The sequence below is a fragment of the Lipophrys pholis genome, assembly GCF_963383615.2.
Source record: "Lipophrys pholis genome assembly, chromosome: 20".
In the NCBI taxonomy this organism is placed as follows: domain Eukaryota; kingdom Metazoa; phylum Chordata; class Actinopteri; order Blenniiformes; family Blenniidae; genus Lipophrys; species Lipophrys pholis.
Genome location: NC_137648.1, coordinates 2,031,509 through 2,054,316, shown reverse-complemented (window position 1 = coordinate 2,054,316; position 22,808 = coordinate 2,031,509). Strand labels below are relative to the sequence as shown.

The window sequence follows — 22,808 nt, the reverse complement described above, 5'->3', positions numbered from 1 at the left end:
AAACTAGACAGAACTCGGTGCTCCACACAGATATCTCATTAAAGCTCCCAGACTTGGTGTGAATTGTTTAACAGCTTTAGGAGTACATCGTTTTGTGTGGATTGAATGAATGCAGCAAATGAACAAATAAACATTTTTTTTGTTTGATATTAAAAAAAATTTGCCAAAATGACAAACTTCTCCACAGTTTATTTATTATTATTCAAACCCAATTAATATACATAATTAATCGATGAAAGCTTTTCAAAATAAAAGCTCATTATATTTAACAATAAATATGGAGACCTAGCATTTTTTTTAAAAACAGATTTTAACCTCATCTATGATAGTTTAATGATTTATTTTCATCTTCTCGTGTTTTACGCCAGTTAACTGACCAAAAAAAAGCTTTATTTTCTTTTTATACTCCTGTTTATACTGTTATAGTTTCATTACATCCACATTGGTGAAGGTGATTTAGATTTTCATTCATAAAAGTTCATTTAAATGACATATTTTCACGTAATTACGTTGTTTTTATTTTATTTTTTTTATGTGCTCCTGTCTGTACGCAGCACTTTGGCCAACGGTGTTGTTTTAAAGTACTCTATGAATAAAGCTGAGCTGAGTTGAGTTCCAAGCAACCAAGAGTCCAGAACTTTCTGCCCCATCTCTCTTCTTCTTATTGTGACACGACGCAGCAGTATTTGGAGCTTTTGTCTAATTATACTATTAAGTATAGATCACAGGCTGCTGCAGCAATAAGAATGAAGTGTAGCTCGTTTGGAGTATAAAATACAGTAAAAAGTTTTATGGTAGTAACATTTGAAGTGAGCAAGGCAGAGTTTTATGGATAAATGATGTAAACGCAGAAAATCCTCCAACCACATAGAACATACTAATTATCTGAAATAAAGAAAAAGCATCTAAAAATAGCACACAAATTAATTTCTGTGCTATTTTTAGCTGTTGTGGCCATTTTTTACCTTTTTTTATTTTTTTTACATGTATTTCCCCACTTTAGCCATTTTTATATATCTTGGATATTTTTGTATCTTTAGCTGTTTTCAATTTTTTATTTATAGTTGCTGTACATTTCCCAATGTTAGAGCAGTTTCAGCCTATACTACTTTTTACACTTTATTCCTTTTTTCTACATTTTACTTCCTGTGTTCTTTCTATCATTATAAATTCCTTTTCCTTTCTTTTTTTTTCCCTCTTTCCAGTACACATGCGGCTCAAGAGCTGCAGGTTGATCGATCCAATATATAATAAACTGCATATTTTGAAGAATGTTGAAATGATAGGAAGATGGAGAGTGTTGCAGCTCAGTCTTCTATTGGCTATACCCAACCAGGAGATTATCATCCTCGGACTGCTTCTTCACATGCTGATCTACGGTCTGAAAACACTCACTAATTACACTTTAATCACAACTTTTCCTCTCAGAGAGGCAAAATTCAGCTTGTATGTGTTCGCGTTACGCTGGAATCGTCATCACAGCTTTCTGATTCGTGTGCACGTGACTCGCTGTGCTGATACGAAAGTCGGTGTCTTTGGATCGACTCGTTTTGATTTAAGGGCTGAACAGAAGTTTGAAAACGTTGGAGTGAAACAAGCCGCGTTCGCTACCTTGGCAGTTGAGCAGAAAGTAGCTCATGTTGTGGCTGAAGGCGCCGCTGATGTAGCTGCAGCTGTCCGACAAGGCGCACGACAGACAGCGGCGGTTGAACGAGCCGAATGTGTCGGCACTGCGGAGACAGAGAGGACGACCTTTGACCTTTCAACGTGCAAAATGCATAAAATGTGCAATATGGATTATATGTAGCGCACTAATAAAATGTACAATATGTACAATATCTGCAGTATGTATAATACGTGCAATACGCAATGTGGTGCACCGGTGCACTTAAAGCTTCTAACCTGAAAATTCTAGATAAATTTACAAACGGTGCTTCATATCCTCAGAATAAATAAAGCCTCTGCAGGTGAGCGGATTATAGTAGGATTATAACTCCAATGTATCGAGTATGTCTCATTTATTGTAACATATTATAAAAACAGTATAATTTGGTATCTTAAAGAACAGGGGGAAAGTATCACATTTGAAAACATTTGTGATTTTTAACATGTAGAATGTGTGATTTCGGTTCAAACTCTTATTCTTATGCATATAAATGGCTTTATTCTGGCTAATTGTGTGGCCTAGAAAGGGTGGAGGAGATTATTATGCTACGAATTACATGTGAATACGTTATTTATACATTCCCCAAAATATTTCACTGCACATAAATGACACAGTCTTCATTCGATGGTGGAACTTTGAAAGAAAGGAACAAAAAGAGGAATCTTCTCAAATGAGTTACCTGTACAGGTGTCTTCGCTTCGGACAGTCTTCAGTGCTTAAGAAGTATCTGAGTGAACATAAAGGGGGAAAAAAGAGAGTGAAAAGTGTATACCCAGAGACACTTGTCTCTTGTTTGTGTTCAGCTGAAAGCTTGTGGGAAAGAAAAGCACCTGCAGCATGTGAGCCGTGCCATAGAAGAGATGTTTCATAAATCAATGGTGGGGGTATGAACCCTTTTACAAGAGAAGTAGGACAAATTTCCAGTAACTGTGTGTTTATATGCAGTGTGTGTGTGTGTGAAACCATGTGAAGTGAATGTGGATCTTATTCCAAAAGCATCATCGCAACTGAACATAAAAGGTCTGTCGCTGTCCATGGTGCTGAACAGTTCAAGTTTTTGATCCTTTTAGAGGAGCAAGACACATCTTTTTGGCTGCTTTTAACTGAGAGATAGATATTTACAGTAACTTTAGAGAGTAGAAGTATTTATCTAAGATCGGGGTGTCAAACGCATTTTAGTTCAGGATCCACATACAGCCCAGTTTCACGTTGAGTACGCCGGAGCAGTAAAAGAGAGAACCGTAATAACTTTAGAATTTAAAGCTAAAAGTTTTCCTTTGTTGTAGTTCAGAGTATATGTGATGAAAACGTCAAACAATTACTACTGAAAATGACAACAATCTTAACAAATAATCAATTTTAATGAAACTTTCTGGTGCAAAATAACGTAAAATGTCAAAAAACCTTGAATAATGGCCGTTTTTCCAAACTCAGAATGACAGCATGGCCTTGAAGCTTCAGCTCGTTTGCTCTCATTCATGGCAGCTTCAGCTCGGGTCTCAGAGTTGTGTTGCATCCGCTCCTCTCAAGATATTTGTTAAAAATCTGTGTTTTCTATTATATTTTTACAATTTGCTTGGTGGGTTTGCAGGTCGGATGGGAGCTTCTTGTGGGCTGATTTTGGTTTTAACAGTTGTTGGGATCGACGGGTAATAAAAACTTAATTTTATAGTCGCTTCATAAAAAGTCTGCAACTGTTGTCACTGTTATATGAGGCTGAAGCCTTTTAAAAATAATTGGAATAAATTTCTACAGCAATTTAAGTCTAAAAATGTGACTTTTACTACATTAATTGATAGTCTGAGCTTCACTTCGCCTGTGACACACTTTAAAATAACTTTAAATTATTACAAAGTTCACATTTACTACTTTAATGCTTCAGATTTGTATTCGTGGTTCTGTAGCTTATCCTGTCACTTTAGTTAGACGTGATCTCCTGATCTCTCTTTATTATCAAATGACTGAAATCAGTTAGAATTTACACACAAAAGTCACAAATGTTTTAACTTTGTGATGAAAAGTTGAAATTTCTGGTATGTCTTTTCAATGTTTAACTGAAGTCGGAGAGTATAAACAGAGCGGCAGTGCTGCTGTTTGTCTGGTGACTCGCGCTCGCTCACATCAGCTGACTGTCCTCGTTGTAAGCCACGACCTGCGTGACGTCCCAGTCTCCAGACGTGATGGACTGCAGCGTGTCTGTGCTGGTGTTGGGCTGAGGGAGGACGAGAGGGAAGCAACATGGAGTTATACTCTCACATAACACAAGAGAAGGAGAGACACATTTCTTCAGCGCATGGAGGAGGTTTTAGTATCACTTCAGCCCCCAAAACAAATGAATAAATATGGTTTGTGTGTTTGTTGAGCTACTTGTTGGTCCAGGAGGTGTGAGGGAATATACCTGGGATTATTTGGACAGTAGCGTCACACTGCATGTGAACGTAAAAGGCCTGTCGCTGTCCGTGGTGCTGATGTGTTCAGGTTTTTGACCCATGGTACATGTTTTGGGCTACTTTACTGACCGATATTTACTGTAATTTTACGTCGTAGGATGGTTCATTTTTATCAGCTGTTGGGATCCACGGGGGATCAAAAAAATGCCAGTTTATTGCTTAATGCCACAAAATGACACTGAAGTCTGTTTTTTTAATAATTTTAATTAATATCTTTACATTTTAGGTCTAAAATGTGGATTTCATGAGAATAAGCTAGAGTTTGAGACTCAATTATTTCTAAAGAATTAAAATCGATAGAATGTCTGCATAATGAGCACATCAAGCATGCTGAGAAAGTGATTGTATGCAGATTGCATATCGAAGAATAAACATTATCCACACAATAGTCAATCCCCGGAAGCCACGTCTAACAATAACGTCAGAATAGAGACGCAGACAAGATTCATTCTACACATTTATAGTATTTTATTATTTAAAAACTGAGTTGGTTCACATGACGAATGCAAATGATTGCGTTGTTAAAATGTAAATATATGTAGGTTATCGTAATGTGTGTGAAATGTGAGTAAAACCCTAATTTTCACTGAATGACTTTAAAACTGAGATTTAGTTTCCTTAAATGACAGATTGTGACGCGTTTAGTGTCACTACAAAATCGGCTAAAGGTTAAGGTGCCCCACTGTGTGGATACATGGAAACAGCTAAATATATGCAACTTATAATGTGTGAAAGTCGAATAAGACTGGACACGTTTTTATAATCGCAAATCGTGATTTGTTTTCTGATTAAAAACTGGATTGATTGACTCTAGACTCTAAACAATATTGATAAAATGTAAATTGCAGACTGCATTGCTTCAACAACACTAAGATCCTGACTTCTCCTTTTATATTTTAACATGAATAATTAAGAGCAAATTGCTTTACATTTTAAAATCTTCATGTAATTATTCACGGTGAACGTGTGCATGTGTATATTCATACTTAAAAATACTTTAAAATTGAGATTGAAACAAGTTTTTGTTCAATTTAATGTAATTTATTCTCTGTTTATTAGTTAAATTAGATAGTTCAGATCACTAGGAAATTGTGGCCGAGAAGTTCAGTCACATTAATATATCACAAATATATAGACGAATCTAATAAAGAGAACCAACGATACGTTTTACGAAATTTTGTTAATTCAGTCAAAATGCATGCATAATACTTCTTATTGCAGTAAATTAAAACTAACCCATTATTTGGAATTGCTTTGCAGGCTGCGATCTGTTTGCCTGATCCCGGTCTTATTGTGGTTACAACTTGTGTAAATCTTTTACAGCTGAGCCCCCCCCCCCACCCCCCCCCACCCCACCCCCACCCCACCCCCCCACCCTCACCTGAGAGATGGACATGGAGATGTGGAAGAACTTTCCTCGTCCTCCTTGAGGAATCGCTCGAGTGAAGAAAAGTTTCAGGCCGTCTTTGGAAAAGAGCGGCTTCTCGTTCTGAAGGCACAGACAGGACAGGAATATTCATACGTTACAGAGTTTTAGTGGGAAAGTTGTTAGATGAAGGCTTGCTCGTCGACAGAAACTCCATAGAAACAGTTTCTGTTAAAGTAGAACCAGTAATAACCTATGTTGTAGTACTGGAGAGCAGTCCGGTCCACATTGTCAAGGCCCTTGATCTTGACTTGGTCTCGGCCCATTAGGCCGGGTTTATATTCCCGTTTGATCCTGACCAGAGTCCATTCAGGGAAAAAACTGCTTCGTTTGGGTTTTGTGAAATCTCCCCACAAACTCTGAACCAGAGTTAACGAGAGCTCTCTGGTCCTCTTCAAAACATCAGTCTTTGTCGAAGGGACGTGGTGAGCAATGCATTCTGGGTAGTAAACAAAGCTAACCACCTGAATCAGCAGAAGCAGATCCAGAAACAAAAAGTTGGTAAATACATCGCGGGCAGACGTGGAGTAGTGAGGAAGAAGTAGTGAGGAAGACTCTCATTGATATCTGGTCTGAGGACTATATATCGTGGTTGTTTGTGGCTATATATTAGCCACGAGCTAACTAGCCTCACCGCCACGGGCGAAAGCTTTTGGACGGGACCAATCAATGAGCCGTGTTTCCTCTTTAGTTCCTCTCTGGTCAGTGTTTGCTTCAGGCGACAGCGCCCCCAAACCAGCAGCTGGTGTAACTGCGTGACACTTTCCAGGCGGTTTGATCCGGTCTCAAGAGTGAATGTGAACGCCGCCCGAACCAAATTAAGGTGTGAAAATGTGGTCTTAACTCGGTCATGATCTCTCAAAGTCTTGGGATGATCTGGTCTTGGTCTCGACTCAGTCTTGGCCCTTTAAGATCTCTGGTTCGGTGGTCTTGAGCAATAAAGCTTATTGATCTGTGGAGGATCTCACCTGTCTGTGGAGCCAGCCTTCACTCTCATCCTCGTGTTTCTGCAGAAACAGTTTGACAGCGTTTAGAAGTTCACATTCCATCCCTGCGTCAAGATTCAGTAGATCAAGTAAAAGAGTGGACCGGTACCTTGGTGCAGACGCCCGTCGTGGCCTCGCACAGCGTCAGGATGGAGATGTTCTGTGCTCGGTTCAGCCAGTTGATGGCCAGTTTGGTGGTCGTGGCCCACTTCACCATGGTCACATAATACTCACTGACACAAACAAGAAAACACACTTCATTTTACTGTGTGTGTGTGTGTGTGTGTGTGTGTGTGTGTGTGTGTGTGTGTGTGTGTGTGTGTGTGTGTGTGTGTGTGGATAAGCATTCGCATGATGATGAGCAGGAAAAAAAAAAAAAAAGTGTCATAACGTTTCCATTTACTAATTGCAGATTAGGCCTGCATTTTTTAAACTAGGGATGAAACATTAACGACGTGGAGCGGAGAAATGGAAATATTAGAGCAAAGAGGCAGAGTGAAGGCGGAATAAAAATTGGGTCTAAATATGAGCCGAGCGAACGGAGGCATTTACACTTAATGGAACTAAACACGAGGCCTTAATAAGTCAAAATGTATCACTGGAGAGAGAACATTTACAAGATATGACCGAATAACGATGGAAGCAGAAAACACTGAAAAGGTGCAACATATTACAAGTACAAACACTCTCCAAACTCACCAATCCCTACTCAAACGTTGATGGAATGTACCCCTGTTTCCAAATGTACTACTACCCAACAGTTTTATCGCTTTGTGATTTAAACTGTTTACAGCTGCAAAATCTTATAAAAGATACTTGATATTGCCCAGAATTACATTTTTATTAAATCTAATGTTCAGTCACATTAATAAAAGTAACTAGTATTCATCAGCAGGGTGAAGTATCTTGAGAAGAATTGAGGAAATGTGGACTATTACCGATACTTTAATGATATTTTTTAAATTGTACTGTATTTCATTATTACATTTTAACCATTACTGGTATTTTAATCAATACTTTTCAAGTATTACTAGATACTTTTTAACAGTTTCTAGTACTTTGATATTTTTCACTATTATCTGTGATTTTAGTGACACTTTTCAACTACTAGTGCTACTTTATTGATACTTTTTAACTGATACTAGTACTTTATTGATACATTTGACCTATTACTGGTATTTTATTGATACTTTTTAACTGATACTAATACTTTATTTATACATTTGACCTATTACTGGTATTTTATTGATGCTTTTTAACTGATACTAATACTTTATTTATACATTTTAACTTATACTGGTATTTTAATAATACTTTTTAACTATTACTTTCATTATTTTTTGATGCTTTTCAACTATTACTGCTACTTTATTTATACTTTTTAACTTTAATTTGTACTTTACTGATGCATGCATTGAATCTCTGTCCAAATATATTAACCAATGACCAACAACCAATAACCACAGGCCATGTGTATGTTCCCCAGATGATTAAAGATGCCTCTCATGCACACTGTGTCTCACCCTATCCGGGGATCGTCAGGTCTCCTCATCTCGATGGTGTGCAGAGGACCGTTAAGGTTCACCACATACAGCGTGATCACCGGGTTTTCCTCGCCAGCCTGCAGGGGACCGGACGGACAACAAAAGAGAAACCTAAAGACCCATTCTCGTTCTCACATAATCGGGGCCTTTCATAAGGAATGGGTTCATGTTGTCACCTTGGGGTAGTGGTACTCCTTCCCCATCGGGTACGGTGTGCCGGTGAACATCGGCAGCTCCATGCGGGGCACCAGGGTGTCGTTGATGGTGGCGTACGCTAACCTGGCTCCATCCGGAGACCACCAATGGGCGATATGAGACTGGAATATCTCCTCTGAGAAACACAGAAAGAAATAGCAATCTGTCATTGGGAGTAAATAGAAAAGACACGAGACAATAGCGCAGTACATGTCAGAAATATAACAATATTTTGTGAAAATAAACATGGATGATCCAAACGCGAGGCGTGCTGATCGCACAGATGATCCTTCTGTCTTGATATCCGCAGGATTGAGAGGCCAAGTTTAAGCCTCAAGATGATTGTAGTGTTCTGAAGGAGTCCACTGAAATGGAAACGTTGTTGGGGAACCGAGGCCAGAGATGATATTGTATTGCGATAACAATATGTTTTGTAATAAATGTATTTACTTCTTCCAAATAACAGTGCTCTTTCTACGGCTCGTTTTTTCTCTCATCACATGCATTTCAGATCCGTTGCCAATTTCCTCCCGGAATGTCCCCGTTACAAAGGGATGACCAAAGTTATTGACTTCCGCGGTGAGAGTTCTTAGTGTTATGAGTGATCAGTACGCGCTGTTAAATGAATAAAAATCTAATTATTAGCGGTGGCACGCTTTGGAGGACTCCACTTCCTCTTCACTAATGAAATAGCTGATGCATGGATGTTGTCTCTTCGCCTGCAGTATCCAATTAATCGGATCTCATTTAACCGAAACAACAGAAAATGAATCAAATGACTCGAGTCATTGAGTCCATGTCCTAACGGGACGAAAAAATCTCCACCATCTAAAAAACAAAAACAAAAACAAAACAGCCAAAAACTTCCTCTTTCCACCTCGTCAGCAGTACCGAACACCTGCCTGACCTCCTTGCTATATTTGGACACTCTCACTCAGTGCCTGTCTTAAAGCTACACGCACAAAAAAACACACAGATACCGAGGTGATAAATCACCAGAGCCTGTATGTTTGCTACAAATGGAGCACGCAGCCATTTTCCCACCAGGTAACAACAGCACAGATAACGTTTGGGGTTGTTACTACCTCTCCGTGTGTCATTCTCACTATTCTCATTTCAGACGAGTGACCCAGAAAGTCTCCCCGAGTCCCTCTGAGTGCAGGTGTGCGTCTATATGAAATAATGCCGCAATCACACACACATACACACACATTCCTGCTCAACAAAGGGGGACAAAATAATATGCCCAACACACGCCGCCTCGTTAGGAAATTGGAAAACTTGCCGAGGGAACTTTTGCGACAACGTAATGCACAGCCCCGGCGATCGGGCTTCATTATTGATTCGGCGGCGAAACAGCTCGACTTGCTGTTACGGCGGCATTTATATCAACTTCTGCAATTAAAATTTCATTAATGCTGTTTATCTGTGGGCCTGGGTGCTGGCTTTGGAGAACTAACAGACATCAACTACCAATTAGCATTTTCATTAACTTTGCATGCTTGGCGGAATTATTTGATATGCAGCATCATTCGTCAAACAGTTTTAGTATTGCGATAGAAAGTTACGTACAGTAAGTAGGGGAAACTGGGGAGTGGAGTAAAGTGGGCCCGTTGGAATTTTAAACTACTCCGATAGTCTCACTAAGTGGAAAATTAGTTTTTGCATTTTCGTTTTAGAAATGTTTAGCATTTGCATGACAACCATTTGGAAAACAATGAAGTTAGCATGTTGGGCCACTAGGGGGTGATGTTGTTTCCAACGTTTCCAAGGAGATGGGGTTATGAGTGCTATTAAAAAGTTGCGTTTCCTCCCGTTTCCATGGAAACTAACCATTTTCAGTGGCTTCGAGGACCGTTGTCATGTAAACAGGCTTCCAAAAGGCAAAAACTTTATTTTGACAATTTACGTCTCAATGGAATCGCACTGAATGCTCAGTAATTTCAAACTTAAATCATATCCCATGTGTCGCTGCAGATGTTTTGCTCTCTACTTTTGGTGGGGTGTTTTTTAAGCAGCTGGTTCACAATAACAGAAGTCTAAAATGCATCTTGATAAGCGGTTTAACGATTTCCTCCAATTTCTAGATCAACTCCTGCTGCTTTGGTAGCTTCCAATCTTCTTTTTAACTATTTTGGGTGTGGTTTTAGCCATTCAAACTCATGTTACCTGAACGTTATAAGATAATTTCCTAAAAGCTTCTCAGACACTATAGAGGGACTAGACCCCTGCACCATACAAGTAGATACATTAAAGCTCCTAAATGTGGTCACTGGGCTCATAATTGATTGAGACAAGGACAGATTATATCTACGTTTCATCCGTTTTCTGATGCAATCCTTGCAAAAGCAGCAGTGCCTTCATCCTTCACTCCTGCTCTACACTGTTCAGTCAATTAAAACCCATTTTTACTGGCGACAGGAGAAAGAAAAAAGCACTAATGGGTGCGACTGATCCAGTTAGAATCGGCCTTCCCAGCGTGTCCACTCGTAGCCTGCTGGGACGGCTCAGTAGGAAACCATTGGATCTCAGTGTCTGATGATGAATGAACTCAAACCGCATTTACAAATGGTGACTAATAAAATAAAGAAAAATGATTATCCCGCACGGTCGCCTCCACCACTACCCGCTGGCTGCAGCTTAAAAAAAAAAAAAAAAATCCTCCCGCGTGGCGAGGGACGCTGTCGCCTGTCGCATGCTCTCGGCTGGGGACACCGGGTCACCTTGGCCACCTCTGCTGAAGTGTCCCGATTCGTGTGCAAGAAAAAAAAGAAGACGGGACAAAAGAAGGAGACCGGGGAAGCTGAAGAACAGGGGCGAAAGTGAGCTACTTTTAATGAGCCGGCTCTCATTTTCTTCTTTAAGTAATGAGCCCGTGTCTCTTTTCTTTCCACGGCCGCCTCATTGTCGTGATTACCAAGGTGAGCTGTCGGAGGCTCGTCTCCTCTCCATTTGCTCCGTCCTGCTACGCCGACTACATTATTCACTGAGTAGAGGACATTATTAATGCATGACATACCATGAGTCAAGTGGCCAATGGGAAATAATGAGTGCAAGGTGACAGATTCCGGCGGACTGAGTCTAATGGGAAAAGGAAAATCAAACAGTCCAGATGGCATTTGGTTGATTTTTCTTTTTTTTCGACTAGTAATGGATTATTTAAAAAAAAAAGAAGAAGAAAGAAATGCCTCAGGAAATATAACTCGTGATGTCTCTTGGTATTGTGGCACTGGGGATGTGTTTTGATGAAGAGATCAGATGAGATGAGCCTTTTGAAAAATGACCAACAGAGGGCACTAGAGACACATCAGGACGAAAGGAAGCCTTTGTTTTTCGGGTCTTCTGCATAATTTAGAACCCCTGATTCTGTTTTTGGATGCAAACCACTAGTTGTCTTCTTACTAGACTTCATTTACAATAAGAATAAGTGGATATTATACAGAAAAGTGCAAAAGACCAAATAGAAAATAGTTTTGAAGTCAGTTAATTGAAAAGTGGAACCAACAATCAACCATTCCTACTTTTAAAACTTCATCCTATATGTGCATTATGACAAATCTAGCAACTATTGTGAGTTGAATCAACTTTTCTTTAGCAACTCTAAAACTTCAGCATGGTTTTCCTGCCCTGTGAGTGGCTGATTAGTGTACCTAATAAAACGGCTATATAAAGTGAGGTTATACTTTACTTTACGTAGGATGGACAGCCAAAGTTTCAGCCTTTTCTTGTGGTGTAGTGGGAGGCACTCTCACATCACAGCAAGAAAACCATGGTTGAAATCCCCGAGCTCATGTGAAAACATCTTTGTGGTGAATTTCTGACCCTGAATTGTCTGTAGAAGTGAATCTGACTGTTTGTTTCTCCGATTATGATGATTGACTATATTTATTTCAGATAAGCAAACTGCCCAAAAAAAGTAAGAGACATTTTACTTCCATGAAATACAGCATTATTGATGTTCCATCAAATTATGAAATTATAAAATATCAATTATCAAAAATTACAATACATTTACAATCATGTACATGTATCACATTATTTGCTTTATTACATTTTAAATGGCCCAAATTATTCTATTATTTGCTTCTGTAAGTAAGAAGAAGAAAGGATGCATAAACAGTGAAAAACATTTGTTACTAATTTTTCAAGAAGTAACTAGAAACTGTAATCAAGTATTAATCTTTACTAAGTTGCCAAACACTGACTGTATATTTGGAAAAAGAAAGGTTTTCATGATTTGACAGAGAGAGTCGCAGTTTTTCACAGCTTTTTGCAGATTTTACAGCTTTTACAACCTTCCTTTGCAGCTTTTCTGGCTTTGGCAGCTCTTTACATCGAGTGGTGCTTCTACAGGTTTTTGCCGCTTCTGCAGCTTGTGTAACCTTTATAGATTTTGTCTTCCAGCTTTTGTAGAATTGTGCAGCTTTTTGCAGCTTTTGACACGTTTGCAGCTTTTTGTAGCTTTTCTAGCTTTAGCAGTTCTTTGTAGCTGCAGCAGCTTCTACAGGTTTTGTGGCTTATTGCAGATGTTGCAGCTTTTGCAGCCTTTACAGCTTTTTTCCAGCTTTTGTAGAATTTTCCTTCTTTTTGCAGCTTTTGTAGCTTTTTGCAGTTTTTGTTGAATTTTGCTGTTTTTGTTTGTAGCTTTTTGCAGCTTTTAGTTGTGCACACTTCTCTTTTGCTTCATAATACCTGTCCATTATCCACTTGAAGAATAACATTTGCATCAAGTATGTCGACATGTAGAATTATTTTTTTTTTTGCACAACCTGGTAGAAAAAAATGATTTTTCAAACATAGAATTCAGCTGCATCAGGGACACACCTCCATTCTGGCTCATAACAAGGAAACATGGTCACATGACTTTTTTTTTTCTGCCAGCATGATCCATAAAAAAATACTGTGAGTGAAGCAGCTGTCACTATAAATACTGTCTGCACTGCGCTGGCTGAGCCGGCAGTAAAAGTGATAATTAATCTCAAACAGAGAAGCACATGACAGAGGTGAGGTGAGATGCTCATGGGCAGCGAAACATCCTCGTACAGTTTTGTTGTTCAGTGCAATGAAAAGCCTCACAGTGACACTGTCGACAGCGGTGAGTCGTCTGGACGGTTAACGTAAACAGAGATATGTAGATAAACTGACGCGGTTGGGGATAGATGAGCCATAGCTGCCACCTCCTGGTTTGTTTACCGTAGTGAAGTGTGATCTGGCTTCTGTCGCCCGGTTTGAGTAACACAATCTCTACATCTGTGCTGGTCATTCTGTGAAATGTGTGGACATTCAGTGGTATGTACCGGTATGCCTGGTGTTGTCAGAGTGTGTGTGTGTGTGTGTGGCCCCATGAACTGATGCTGGGTGTGCAGGCTGCTTCACCAGTGTGCAGGAGTGAGCGAGTATACGTGCAGGACGAACTGTGAGAGAACAAGGTGATCGGAGCTCGTGATGGGAAACCCGACTCCTTAAACTGACTCTCGGGTTCTGGAGTTGTTCATCCAAGTGAACCGGGTGTCTGAGTCATTTGAGTCAGTTGCACCATTTCTACCTTCTCCAGGACCTGGAGGCTCAGCTGAACCGTGTCATGAAGCACGGGAGCGTCATGTACCAATAGGAAGATGCTGAAACACTTCTGAAGGAAATAAACAACAAGTACACACTAGTTTTTAGTGGCACTGGTCTGTTTATTCTACATTATTTGTGTTGTTCTTGAGGTATATTTGAACCAGGAACTAAGTTAAACAAATCATTAAACATTAAATAAATACCAGGTATCTAGAATGGCAAATATACAGTATATACATTTTTACATATATGATTTTAAAGTTTTTCCTCCAATACTGCTGGGAAGTGAGGGAGTGAACCCCGAAGCTGAGGAGCAGAAGTTGGTCTGGTAGACTGGAAGAAGAGAGACAAACTTTTGAAATTGAATCATTATAACTGTCCACACAGAACCAAAATCCCAATCTGACATGAAATGAGTCCAGCCTTCCCTCCCGCAGCCCTTCTCTCAGGGTCAGCAGGGAAACGATAAAATGATATGGACCGGTTTCCTGCCTATTAGTGCAGCTTACAGTCTGATATCTGATCAAATTATGGCTAAAGTGCCCAGTAGTACATCTAGACGTCACGTGAAAAACCTCAAAAGTTGTAATAAACGACTCACTCACCACTACGAAAAGCAATCTGTTTTTTAATATGTATCAAAGAAGGTAAATAAAGTAAAAAAAAAAAGCATATTTATTACTTTTTTTAAAAATTACTTTTACTATTAAGTATTTTTAAAGAGGTATCTGTAGTGTAATTTAGTATAAAACCTGAGTAGATTTACCAACACCATTATAATAACTATTATTCTACATTGATGCTAAGCTATTGCTAATGCTAATGCTAAAGCTAAATGATGCCTTTGGTGATATTTCAGAAATACTAAACAAAACGAGCCATATTTAATCTCTATACGACCTAATAGCTGTAATGGTGCGTTCCTTACACCCCCAAACTTCTAGAGAACTTATTTCCACCTCTCAGCTGAACACGGAACTAAAAACCAACAGTTTTTTTTATTCCCCTTTATTATTTTTTCTCTGTTCCAGTGCACGAGTGTGCTCGGAGGCCCGCGGGCTCCGAGCACAAACAGAGCGATAAACAGAAAACAACCCCGCCAACAAGCCTCTCGATGCAAACAGTCATCTAGCCAAACATCTACGGGGCGACTGGAATCAAAGCCGCCGCACCGGCGTTTTTTTTTTTTTATCTTGGCGCGGCAGAGCCCAGTAAACAGCTGCTTCCCGGGGCGGCGTCACACTGCGGGATGTGTCGGTATCAGCACGGCCTCGATAATCAGACAGCACACAGATGACAGAACACTCCAGATTCTCCCGAGGCGCTTTGGACTATTACACACACGCTCGCGGCTCTAGGATATGTCTTTTTTTTTATTTTCTAAACGGTGCGTCTAATTTTTTTTTTCTGTCTGCTTCCTACACATACACGGATTAAGACAGCCAGAGGATGTTCCAGCCCGGAGGATTATTTTGCAACCTTTCACCCCTGAGCGGGAAATCTGCCACGCGGCGACGGGCAGAGCTCGGGACCTCGTCTCGCCTCGGCGGCAGTCTGAGCCTCAGCTTGACCTTGGCCGGGGGCGAGTCTGAGTCATAAACGGGGAGAAGATCTTCCGTCTGTAAACATTACACAACCTGGCGCCGCTTCGCAAATGATTGCATCACGACTGGGTGTTGCGCCAAAGCTATTTACAGGCTTACACACACACACACACACACACACACACACACACACACACACACACACACACACACACACACACACACACACACACACACACACACACACACACACACACACACACACACACACACACTTTTTTGTTTTTTTGGAAAGGAGGATTTATCATTAGTAGTCATGGCAACGTTCGGACAGTTATACATATAAAAAAAGATAATTTCATGATGCATGAAAAAACATTGTAATCCATCCATTCATGAAAGTGTGGAGGAAAGTCCGTGTACATGGAGTGAACACACGCAAACTTCACTCAGAAAAGCCTCCAACTGGAAGTTGTTGGGAAACAGTTTTAACCACTCCACTGTCAATTTGCACCTTTTTACAACTTTACACTAATATACGTAAATAATCCATCCATCTGATGTTGGAGATCACATGATGCTTTATTAGCCTAAACTCCACGACAACCAAAGACTTTTGTACTGTATTGAGGGTCTGTTTCACAACATATTGGCACTCGGAGCCACTGAAAACACAACTTTTTGAAAAACTCAATCTACGTAGAAATGGGGGAAAATTAGATTAATCCCACAAGGGGAAATTTCATCATCATGGCAGCTCCACGTTGCACAATTAGTTAAAGATAGTTGATTGTTAAAGATAGTTAAAGATAGTGAAAGAGATATATATATACACATGGACCCAGATAGGGGAAAAGTACACATAGTAGCAGTAATATGTACAGTATTGAGTGTTCAGCAGTGCCAAAAGACAACTTTTCTAAAATGTTGCTCCCGTTGATGCACTCGTTGTCATGGTAACTAGTAGTTCTGCACATGCTCAGTCGAGCCAATCGGAACAACGTTTCCCCCAGAGTGTCTCGACTCCCAGTCCATGTTCTCCTGGGACTTGGTGGCGTTATAGCTGAGAGTTACCGTAATAACTATCCAACTTGGTCGTCTGTCCGTAAGAATGAGACACCAACACGCTATAAACATCAATAATGGGAGAACGAGGACCGTGTGGTTTCATTACAAAACCAACCAACAGTGAGAACTCATCGTTTCGCATGCCAACTACCCAGTTTTCGGCGTTTTTGTCGTTTCAGCGTAAACAGACTTTGTTTTCAAAACGCTGCCGTGTAAATACAAAACGTTTCTGAAACTAAAATACAAAGGCTGTGCGTTTTCACTTGAAACCTTGTGTAAACGGGGTCTCTGTCGTTTGGAAAATTCTATATTCATGAAGGAAATGTGCAAAACCGAAGGAGAATTGTGTGTCATTTTGAGTGGATCAGCTCCCAGATGCGTGTGTGTGCTATCAAGCTTTTATATACACAGGTCTTGAGTAGATTAGGTGTGTGTGTGTGTGTGTGTGTGTGTGTGTGTGTGTGTGTGTGTGTGTGTGTGTGTGTGTGTGTGTGTGTGTGTGTGTGTGTGTGTGTGTGTGTGTGTGTGTGTGTGTGTGTGTGTGTGTGTGTGTTTACAAATGTCATCCATCAGCCCTGGAGGGAACCTTTGAAACTTCATCGACTACCTGACCTCCTCTCTTTTAATAGCGCTCCATAATAAGGATGAATGTTAATGGCTGATCACTTTAAAAAACATCACTAAGTCACGGTTGACACCTGAACTTTGGCTTCAAACAATTCTCGCATCCTTGAATTTGTTTTTATCCATATCTTTGACAGCGTCCCAGCTTTTTTGAGGAACTCTTTTGAATACCCTGAGTGTTCAATCGCAGCACCAACCACTGCGCTGTGTGTTACATTGAGATAAAACAAAAGAAAGATTTTCTCCGGACAATAATGTGGTATCACATAACGCCGTGAAAAAAAATGCAATTCTATTGTTCTATGATTCATTTTTATCTCAATGTTTTGACGCCGATTCTGTGTTTTATCTCAGCGTGAAGGATTTATTCAGCCAATAAATGATGAGTGTAAATTACCAGGCCTTCAGCAGCCCATAAATACGAGTCGGCGGGTCAGACGTTGCAATAACGCTCGGATTAATGTTTAAATGGCTGACAATGGATATTGCTCCTGAAGGATGGTTTCAAATATCGGCCTCGTTAATGCAGAGATAAGCGGCGCAGTGGGTGGGAAGCACTGAATAAAAGAAGGGACAGGTTGTGCTGCTCTTGTCCTGGAGCGGCGGCGGCTTCAGATAACCTTTGTGTTGCTGCGTGTGAAGTCGCCGAGGTCCCCCGGGCGGCAGCTTCTGACATTTTCAAACAGATACCCACTCGTTTCTTAGCGTTCCTCCGGGATTAACGGCTTGTTGTGAATCCGTTCCCGCTATCGCCGTCATCCCCGTTATTAAAACTCCGCCGGAGCAGAGAGCCGCGCCCCGCTGCGGCAGGTACAGATTCATTAGCGGCATGCTAACATGGCGTCCACGTCCCTTTGATCGGCGACGTCTGTGTCACGACGTACAACACAATTAATGCAAATGAAGCGCCGCACAACATCCGCTCGCTTTCAGGGCTGCAGACGGAAACTGACAGAATATTCATTTTTAATTTACCTGCAGGAAATCAAGTTACACGCCAACAATATTAATCCAACTCCAAACACCAGAGGAGCCGTCTTGTCTCGTGTCATGATTGTCAAATATAAGTGTCGCTGCCGAGTGTTCAAATCAGAGTAATGAGATGAAGGGAAGAGTCAACAGCTGGATAAAAAGAAAATACACATTTTTTCATATTTTCCTTCAGTAATTTCCTGATTGCTGTATCAGTGTTAAAATCATGACATTCTGTTTTACAAGGCTCAGATCTGGAAAAAAAAGAAAAGAAGAACAAATCTTTGTTTTTACTCAAATGAATGTACCTTTTTAAAACACAGCACTTTTTTTTTTTTTTTACATTCCATAACAGAACACACAGAAGCTTAGCAGTGCCAAACATCTCAGATCTTTCCTGGTTACAAATATATTTACATACAGCAGGGATATTGAAATAGTGGCCCGCAGGCAAGAATTAGCAACTTTAAAAAAATTCTTTTTTATTCATTATATATATAATATAAAAGTTAGACAACTAAACTTGGGGGGAAAAAAATCAATCTTGCCCATACTTAAAAACTTAAAATAAATACAATTTCTTTTTGTTTTTAATTCTGTGCAAGATCTTTTTTTTTTTTTCTAACTTAATTTTTAACATTTAATAGTGAAAAAAAAATATCAAAGCCTCTACAGCAGGGTTGTCAAACATAAGGCCCGTGGGGTCAAAACCGTCCCACAAAAAGGCTCCAAGCAAAAACTGAGCGGTTAGTGTGTCTGACTCGTAACCCGAAGGTCGACTCAGCTGTAGAACTGCTCGAAGCAGCGTTCAGACACTGGTGAGCGTCAGCAGGAAGGTACAAGTACAAGCGTGCGTGTGTGTGTGTGTGTGTGTGTGTGTGTGTGTGTGTGTGTGTGTGTGTGTGTTTTAATGGAAACACATTTTTGCCTTACCTTCATACAACCAATCGCTAAGCCCGTTGAAGATGACCCCTTCTTTCCCACTCGACACCAGACGAATGGAGCGGCTCTCCACCTTCGACCGATAGTAGATGTTGTTCTCGAAAATGAAAATCTGCAAGAGACACAAATGGACTGATTTACTTAGATTTAATGTATAAAAGAGCATGTTTAATGCCAAGATCATGCGAAGTGATTGCACACTCACACACTCACAATTTTTGTGGCTGTCCCATTTACACGTTTCACGATTTCGTCACCACTGGCATTGTTACGACTGCGGCGGTATTTGTGTTTGTGTTTATTCTGTGTGCTTCTCTCTGCCAATCAACTTTGTAAATAGGGCCGTGCCGTCTCGACGACATGAGTGGCCAAACCCAGGATGTACATCCGTACATCAGGAGGGAAAATATGCCGCCAGGCAGCAGAACTTGGATTTAGAGGGGCGGAGTGTCGTGTGTGCTTTGTAGGTGAGCTTTAGCTTTTATGTTCAATCTTTTACTCTTGTTTATCATAGGTAGAGAGGTAAGACTGTGTTTGTTTTACTTTGGTATGTTAGGTAAGTTTTACCCCCGATAGAACAGGGTGATTTTTTATTTTTTTATATTTTAGAGTAACGCTCACTCGTAGTCCCGTTGATGTGTTAATGATTCCCTGCTTGTTCAAACACTAAAGCGCCTTGTAAATAAATTCCCTTTTGCACTGAGAACTGGTTTGTTGTGGCTGTTTGGACCATTGAGGGATGGCATTTTGTGTTGCGTTCCAGTAGCTCCGAGGCTGGGGCAAACATTGTGAAACATGAATTAAATTGTACGTAAATCTATCAGCAAAAGAACTTTTACATATGTTTTGTGATCTGGAAAACATGGTCAGGTAGTTAGTCATTCCAACGTCAGGACTTAGAAGATATTATCTTGATGTCAATCAATAAAAAAACCAAAAAAAACCTGATGAACTCAAAGTGGAATTTGTTTAAAAGTGAATGAGCTGTTATTGTTCCACAGCGAACACCCGGGGACCGTCTGATATTTACACAGAAATGGTACAATGCAGGTCGAAGACCTCGGGAAGCAGAGAAATCATAATATCACATGCCGGATCAAACTCGAGGTCCACACACACATCAGGGATAGACTTTACAGCATAACGGCGCCTTCGGAGTAAAATCAAAGTTTTGACAAAAGTACAAAGAGGAGAAAAGAAGTCCTTTCAGCGTCTGATAAGACGGTCAACCTTGAGACCAGATTTTGACTTTGACTCTCTCCTCCACCGGCCTGCGGGGCTTTCGAGGTAACTGAAGGTCAACTCTTTCATTACGGAGAATAATAGATCATCAGCACCCACAGAGTGTGTGACGTGGCGGGGCGGCTCTCGGGGCTGGAATTTTAAAACGTTACGGCCGTAACGCCGCACTGAAATCAATCTCAGGCTATTACAGAAAAGGGCTCACTGGGTATCTCAAGGATTATGGAATCTCTTGGCCTCAAGCAGGTATCAGAGTATCGGTTTGTGAATGATTCTCCAACAAGTATTCACGCCGAGGAGGCTAAACCCCTGAAATATGCACAGCATGAAGCCCGATACTGTCTGCGATTGCTGCGAGTTGAGTTTTCACTTCCTTCCAACAGTGCAAGAAGCGATTAAAAAAAAAAAAAGAAAAGTCGTTGTCTATTGCCACTTGGAGCCAATTACTTTAGCAGTCTTTTATGACAACACAGCAGAAAATTTTGCAAAAGGTTTCTGCAGCAAACTAGTCACACGGAGTCTGTCACAAATAATTTCTCAGGAGGAGAAAGTGGGCCGATGAGTGCTGCAGATGGAGTCCCTGTACAGAAGCCGATCTCGGCCCCGGCGCTGAGCGGAGGCCGGCCCCCCGTTCTCTGGAAGACGATACAACTCTGCCAGGAACGGGCGCCAACGAGACGGAACTCTGGAGAGTCGGTTGTGTTTGAAACGGGGAGAGCCAACCGCGCTGCCAATGAGACGACAGTGACACAATAACTGAAGTGCTCAGTCTGATTTAATTATTCAGTGGATTGTCGCGGGTTTGAGGGAAGTAAAATTATTAAACTAACGGGGGGGGGGGGGGGGGGGGGGGGGGGCGGACATGAGCGAATCAAACATATTGGGCATGCATTAACAAAGAAAGACACTGAGCTTTGAAATAAAAGAACAAGTTGTTATCGGCTGATAAAAAACAAGTTAACTAGAATAGTCACTTTTTTCAATAAATGTCTAACAAACAGGAAATCCCATATCTCACGTTTATGAAAACCTTCCTGACATCAGATACATGTAATGAAAGAACACGGAATCCTTGTTTTAAAGTGTGATAAAATGAGGGCAAACTATATAACAAACATACAAAACAATCTGTTTATTACCAGTGAGGTTATCATAAGCTCGAGAGCTCATACTGAAATATACGTATAAACAATTGCCAGATATCCGAGGTAATAAGCAACAGAGAGACGTTACAGGAAGTGCAGTCCCGGGGATTCTATAATCTTGACCAATTAATTTCAGAATCTCTCTCAACTAAGGGAAAGCTGGTGGGCTGATTAAATACACAGCAGACGTCTGTTTTAATCACAGAGTCCCCGGCATAAGCCTAAAACGATGTGACTAAGAACATTATCCAGTTTAGCAACAAAGAATACACTTTGTGCTCCTAAGTGATTCAGGCAAAGTCTGTGGTTACAGTTTCTCTCCTCCTCTGTCTCTTTTATCACTCTCTTTTCCTCACACACAGACACACGCACGCACGCACACATGCACGCACGCACGCACGCACGCACGCACGCACGCACGCACGCACGCACGCACGCACGCACAAAGAAGACAAAACAAAGCGCCTCTCATGCTATACAAGGGTTAGGCCTCCCGAGGCGAAGCGTCCAAACTCGTGTGAATGTGTGTCTGCCACATGTTGAAGATTAGCCGCCTACAGGGAGTGAAAAAATAAACCGTTGTATTCACAGGGGATTTGCTTTCCACAAAAAACACATTTGCACATAAAAATGCTGTTGTGAGGATGTTATGCCACTTATTTACACCGACTTTAGCCATGCAAATAGGTTAAAGCTGCAGTGGGTAATGCTGCTGCATTATATTCTTTACCTAAAATAACACATTTCGACGGTTACATGTTCACTAACAAATCCTCGTGTGTGTCTCAGTTAAGGTATGGCACACTCAGGTGTGTATCATTAAACATCAACTGAAATATTCCAAGGCTTTTTGAAAAGTAATGACAATTAAAAAATAAAGAAGTACTGTATGAGAATATCTCATAAGATAATAAGTTTATTCTATTTATATCAATTATAACTGAAACCTTTGACATTTCTAGGTGTACAAATAACAAACAAAACAATTTTGACTTTAATTAAATTCATTTGCTTTAGATGTACATGTGATCCACTATCTCACATCACTGATCAATCAATCAATGAATCAACAGAGCAACTAGCAGACTGACCAATGGTCTAACAGACCAACAAACCAGATCAGCGGTTTCACAAATATTAGAAAAACTGCACTGTAATTCAAATTGAATCAAATTTGTAATTTTTTTTATTTTTTCATTTTTGTAAAAATATAGTTATGGTTTCTTTTTTGCCGACAAGAGACGCAGGACGTTTTTATCTTGCTGACATGTTTCGGCAACAACACATCATCAGGAGGGTAAAACGAATCTGTTCGAGCCCAAAATGTAACAACGACCCAAATGGTTTTAAAATACGATGTAAAAAAAAACCTGAAATGTAATAACTGGTCGATAATGTAACAAGACCCTGAGCCCAAAACTGTAAAACTTTTTGATATTACG

General features: G+C 40.4%; 1 protein-coding gene across 1 annotated transcript in view; it reads right to left on the bottom strand.

Moving 5' to 3' along the window:
• The window catches only part of LOC308125778 (A-type potassium channel modulatory protein DPP6-like), a gene marked incomplete at both ends in the record, with an annotated part of 217,073 nt that overhangs the window by 10,745 nt on the left and 183,520 nt on the right, over positions 1 to 22,808 (bottom strand). Inside the window, 9 exons of the mRNA XM_080489766.1 lie at positions 1,612 to 1,730; positions 2,346 to 2,393; positions 3,787 to 3,878; positions 5,498 to 5,605; positions 6,511 to 6,549; positions 6,638 to 6,761; positions 8,052 to 8,149; positions 8,249 to 8,403; positions 18,971 to 19,091. Coding sequence (XP_080345892.1) covers positions 1,612 to 1,730; positions 2,346 to 2,393; positions 3,787 to 3,878; positions 5,498 to 5,605; positions 6,511 to 6,549; positions 6,638 to 6,761; positions 8,052 to 8,149; positions 8,249 to 8,403; positions 18,971 to 19,091 — 904 coding nt within the window. The remainder of the gene's footprint in view (positions 1 to 1,611; positions 1,731 to 2,345; positions 2,394 to 3,786; positions 3,879 to 5,497; positions 5,606 to 6,510; positions 6,550 to 6,637; positions 6,762 to 8,051; positions 8,150 to 8,248; positions 8,404 to 18,970; positions 19,092 to 22,808) is intronic.